We start from the raw sequence: 5,474 nt of genomic DNA on the forward strand, positions 1-5,474 counted from the left end.
GCCGCCCCTCGCGGGCTCGCTGCGCTTGCCACGCTTAGGGTTGGCGTTGATTATGGGGGTGGCGTGGGGGTGCATTTAACATTGTAAGCACCCATTAGGGTGCTTATACAATTAAAAATCGTATAGGGGTTTATACAATTTTAAATTGCATCGCATCGCATGCGGGCATATGGCATGCGATGCAATGTCATACAACGTAATATCGTGGGCGCCGTGCTAGGAAACAAGTACCATAAATAGTTCTACATTTTATATAGAGAGGGAGAGAGAGCAATAGGAGTCACCCTCACAAACAAAACAATGGTCCATAGACAAGAACTAGTGTATATTTATTTTTATTTTGTTTTAATAGACAAGGCAATGAGGCTCAGTCAGTGTGTTTCTCTTAAGCACGGTTGCACGGTGAACGGTATTGACAAACTTCTCTTCCACAGGCCTGGCCAGGCTACCTCCACCACTGACCCCATTTTTAAAGCTAGGGGGGAGGGGGGTCTCCCAGACCAGTATCCATGCGTCACAGGCGCTAACAGGCAAACGGGTAAAAAGGCACAGGGTGACGGGCTGCCCGGTTTAAAGATGGCGGTTACCGCTTCCCGTCAGCCCTCCCCTTACGCCCGCCTGACTTCCTCCCGGGCATCGGTTAGTCTCCTCCCCCTGCACGCACACCCATCCGTCCATGACGTGTCTTCTGGTTCCGGTGCCCCGGTTCCGGCTCGTCCGCCTCGGTGTCTCCTGATGGCGGAGGTGCGCGCGGGTCCCGCCGCTTCCGGTCCCGCTCCAGGATCCGGTTCCGGTTCGGTGTCCCCGTCCCTGTCACCCCCTCCCCCAGCCGGTCCAAGTCCCGGTTCAGGAGCAGTCCCTCCGCTGCCGCCGGCCCCGCCGCCACCTGGTACCGGCCCCGCTCCGCCCCGGGAGGGCTCCAGCAGCTCGTCGGGATCCGCGTCCGGCTCTGCCCGGGAGGGCTGGCTCTTCAAGTGGACCAACTACATCAAAGGCTACCAGAGGCGCTGGTTCGTGCTGAGCAATGGGCTGCTCTCCTACTACCGGTAATGTCCTGCTGCCTCCCCACAGTGCCCAGCATAGCCCTGTCACCCATGGTCTCCCTGTCAGTGTCGCCCTCCCTGTCAGTGTCACCCCCCCCCTGCCCTCCCTGTCAGTGTCACCCTCCCTGTCAGTGTCACCCCCCCCTGCCCTCCCTGTCAGTGTCACCCCCCCCTGCCCTCCCTGTCAGTGTCACCCCCTGCCCTCCCTGTCAGTGTCACCCCCTGCCCTCCCTGTCAGTGTCACCCCCCCTACCCTCCCTGTCAGTGTCACCCCCCCTACCCTCCCTGTCAGTGTCACCCCCCCTACCCTCCCTGTCAGTGTCACCCCCCTACCCTCCCTGTCAGTGTCATCCCTCCTGTCAGTGTCACCCCCCTGCCCTCCCTGTCAGTGTCACCCCCCCTGCCCTCCCTGTCAGTGTCACCCCCCCCTGCCCTCCCTGTCAGTGTCACCCCCCCTGCCCTCCCTGTCAGTGTCACCCCCCCTGCCCTCCCTGTCAGTGTCACCCCCCCTGCCCTCCCTGTCAGTGTCACCCCCCCCTGCCCTCCCTGTCAGTGTCACCCCCCCCCCCTGCCCTCCCTGTCAGTGTCACCCCCCCCCCTGCCCTCCCTGTCAGTGTCACCCCCCCCCTGCCCTCCCTGTCAGTGTCACCCCCCCCCCTGCCCTCCCTGTCAGTGTCACCCCCCCCTGCCCTCCCTGTCAGTGTCACCCCCCCTGCCCTCCCTGTCAGTGTCACCCCCCCTGCCCTCCCTGTCAGTGTCACCCCCCCTGCCCTCCCTGTCAGTGTCACCCCCCCTGCCCTCCCTGTCAGTGTCACCCCCCCTGCCCTCCCTGTCAGTGTCACCCCCCCCTGCCCTCCCTGTCAGTGTCACCCCCCCCCTGCCCTCCCTGTCAGTGTCACCCCCCCCCTGCCCTCCCTGTCAGTGTCACCCCCCCCCTGCCCTCCCTGTCAGTGTCACCCCCCCCCCCTGCCCTCCCTGTCAGTGTCACCCCCCCCCTGCCCTCCCTGTCAGTGTCACCCCCCCCTGCCCTCCCTGTCAGTGTCACCCCCCCCTGCCCTCCCTGTCAGTGTCACCCCCCCTGCCCTCCCTGTCACTGTCACCCCCCCCTGCCCTCCCTGTCACTGTCACCCTCCCCCTGCCCTCCCTGTCACTGTCACCCTCCCTGTCAGTGTCACCCCCCTGCCTTCCCTGTCAGTGTCACCCCCCCTGCCCTCCCTGTCAGTGTCACCCCCCCTGCCCTCCCTGTCAGTGTCACCCCCCCTGCCCTCCCTGTCAGTGTCACCCCCCCCCCTGCCCTCCCTGTCAGTGTCACCCCCCCCCTGCCCTCCCTGTCAGTGTCACCCCCCCCCCCTGCCCTCCCTGTCAGTGTCACCCCCCCCCCTGCCCTCCCTGTCAGTGTCACCCCCCCCCCCTGCCCTCCCTGTCAGTGTCACCCCCCCCCCTGCCCTCCCTGTCAGTGTCACCCCCCCCTGCCCTCCCTGTCAGTGTCACCCCCCCCTGCCCTCCCTGTCAGTGTCACCCCCCCTGCCCTCCCTGTCAGTGTCACCCCCCCCCTGCCCTCCCTGTCAGTGTCACCCCCCCCTGCCCTCCCTGTCAGTGTCACCCCCCCTGCCCTCCCTGTCACTGTCACCCCCCCCCTGCCCTCCCTGTCACTGTCACCCTCCCCCTGCCCTCCCTGTCACTGTCACCCTCCCTGTCAGTGTCACCCCCCTGCCTTCCCTGTCAGTGTCACCCCCCCTGCCCTCCCTGTCAGTGTCACCCCCCCTGCCCTCCCTGTCACTATCACCCTCCTTGTCAGTGTCACCCCCCTGCCCTCCCTGTCAGTGTCACCCCCCCTGCCCTCCCTGTCACTGTCACCCTCCCTGTCAGTGTCACCCCCCTGCCTTCCCTGTCAGTGTCACCCCCCTGCCTTCCCTGTCAGTGTCACCCCCCTGCCTTCCCTGTCAGTGTCACCCCCTGCCTTCCCTGTCAGTGTCACCCCCCCTGCCCTCCCTGTCACTGTCACCCCCCCTGCCCTCCCTGTCACTGTCACCCTCCCTGTCAGTGTCACCCCCCCTGCCCTCCCTGTCACTGTCACCCTCCCTGTCACTGTCACCCTCCCTGTCAGTGTCACCCCCCTGCCTTCCCTGTCAGTGTCACCCCCCCTGCCTTCCCTGTCAGTGTCACCCCCCCCCCTGCCTTCCCTGTCAGTGTAACCCCCCCTGCCCTCCCTGTCAGTGTCACCCTCCCTGTCACTATCACCCTCCTTGTCAGTGTCACCCCCCTGCCCTCCCTGTCAGTGTCACCCCCCCTGCCCTCCCTGTCACTGTCACCCTCCCTGTCAGTGTCACCCCCCTGCCTTCCCTGTCAGTGTCACCCCCCTGCCTTCCCTGTCAGTGTCACCCCCCTGCCTTCCCTGTCAGTGTCACCCCCTGCCTTCCCTGTCAGTGTCACCCCCCCTGCCCTCCCTGTCACTGTCACCCCCCCTGCCCTCCCTGTCACTGTCACCCTCCCTGTCAGTGTCACCCCCCCTGCCCTCCCTGTCACTGTCACCCCCCCTGCCCTCCCTGTCACTGTCACCCTCCCTGTCAGTGTCACCCCCCTGCCTTCCCTGTCAGTGTCACCCCCCCTGCCCTCCCTGTCAGTGTCACCCCCCCTGCCCTCCCTGTCACTATCACCCTCCTTGTCAGTGTCACCCCCCTGCCCTCCCTGTCAGTGTCACCCCCCCCTGCCCTCCCTGTCACTGTCACCCTCCCTGTCAGTGTCACCCCCCTGCCTTCCCTGTCAGTGTCACCCCCCTGCCTTCCCTGTCAGTGTCACCCCCCTGCCTTCCCTGTCAGTGTCACCCCCTGCCTTCCCTGTCAGTGTCACCCCCCCTGCCCTCCCTGTCACTGTCACCCCCCCTGCCCTCCCTGTCACTGTCACCCTCCCTGTCAGTGTCACCCCCCCTGCCCTCCCTGTCACTGTCACCCCCCCTGCCCTCCCTGTCACTGTCACCCTCCCTGTCAGTGTCACCCCCCTGCCTTCCCTGTCAGTGTAACCCCCCTGGTCTTTCCCCCTGTCATCCTTATCACTTTTGCCCACCTTGGTACATGCCCTGAGCAATCTGTGCCTACATAATATGGCGTGTGATGACTAGGTAGGTGCTGTGATCAGTGATCCCTGCTGTCACTGTGAAAGGCTTGCTGTCACTAGTGGGGTCTATGCGTAGTGGAAAGTGTTATGCTGGTGTTATTAGTGCATTGTACTGTTCGGGGACCACCGTACAAATGTTCTAAGTCAGTTGTTCATTGCTATATCCCCCTTGCGGGGCTGCCATGAGTTGGTGGCTACAGGTTGCTGGTCTAGTAGCCATTCAGATGATTTCTGGTCTGTGTGATAGACAACGCCAGCACTGGTGGTCAAACAGAAGCGCAGTATGATAAGTGTCATTTTTGCTGAATGTCCAAATGGGGAACTTCTGGCCTAGGCGTGCCGTGAAAACGCTGATACTTTGGTGCCGCTGTGGTTTTATGGCAACCACTGTTAACATGAGTGTGCTAAACTAGGTTGACAACAAAGGTCTATATGCACAAGGTTGACACATTGCACATATGCACAAGGTTGATATTGGTTTTTCCCCCTTTTATTTTTTGCTGTCAGTGTGTACACCTGAGCATGTGGACCTCAATTAGTGTCTCCTCCAGAGCCGGGGTGCCTATTACTTATTATGCCACATAAGTGCTACTTACCTACATGCTTGTTGCCCAGTGGGAGTGACATGTTTGTTGCCCTGGGCTGCAGCCTTGACACAGCGCAGTGCAATCCGCACTCCTGGGTAGCGCTGGGTGTACTGTGCTCCCCTGTCAGGCACTCGAGGTGAAGGAGCACCTCTAGCACCTGTCTCCAAAAAGGTGCCTAGGTTGCATAGAGGTAAATTGATCTCTGGTCCCCTCGCATGGCTCACTGCGTCATTATATGCTTCGGGCCAGGGGCACACTGTCAACATTCCCAATCGAAGTCTACATGGATGGAAAAGTTTTAAAAAAAATCTTCAAAAGCTCAAGTCAACCTTTTCACCTGTTGCCCATAGCAGCCAATCAGATTACACTTCTTATTTATTTAGCATCTTCTAGAAGATAATACATATAATCTGATTGGTTGTTATGGACAACATCCCATCTTAGTAAATTTACCCCATAGTGTAGACCTGTTGGCCTAGGCACCGTCGTCCATCCGGATACCCGGTAACACTTTCTGCTCTACATATTAAGGGCAGGATGTATAAAGCTTCAAAAAGCGATACAATGGAGAGTGATTAACCACCAGCCAATCAGCTTCTGCCAGGTTACCGTCTGGGTTTCAAAAATGACAGATAGGAGCTGATTGGCTGGTTGTTTATCACTTCTTGAAGCTTGGTGCATATGGCCCTTATGGTGGGTATATAAACAAACTATCAAACAACACTGAAGA

At 60.7% G+C, this 5,474-nt stretch overlaps 1 protein-coding gene across 1 annotated transcript in view; it reads left to right on the top strand.

Moving 5' to 3' along the window:
* Nucleotides 1–561: 561 nt before the first annotated feature.
* Nucleotides 562–5,474, top strand: part of OSBP (oxysterol binding protein) — a 26,155-nt gene continuing 21,242 nt past the window's right edge. Inside the window, exon 1 of the mRNA XM_083146006.1 lies at nucleotides 562–1,046. Coding sequence (XP_083002132.1) covers nucleotides 577–1,046 — 470 coding nt within the window. The 5' untranslated portion in view covers nucleotides 562–576. The remainder of the gene's footprint in view (nucleotides 1,047–5,474) is intronic.

The sequence above is a fragment of the Crinia signifera genome, chromosome 6, assembly GCF_055691185.1.
Source record: "Crinia signifera chromosome 6, ASM5569118v1, whole genome shotgun sequence".
Lineage (NCBI taxonomy): Eukaryota > Metazoa > Chordata > Amphibia > Anura > Myobatrachidae > Crinia > Crinia signifera.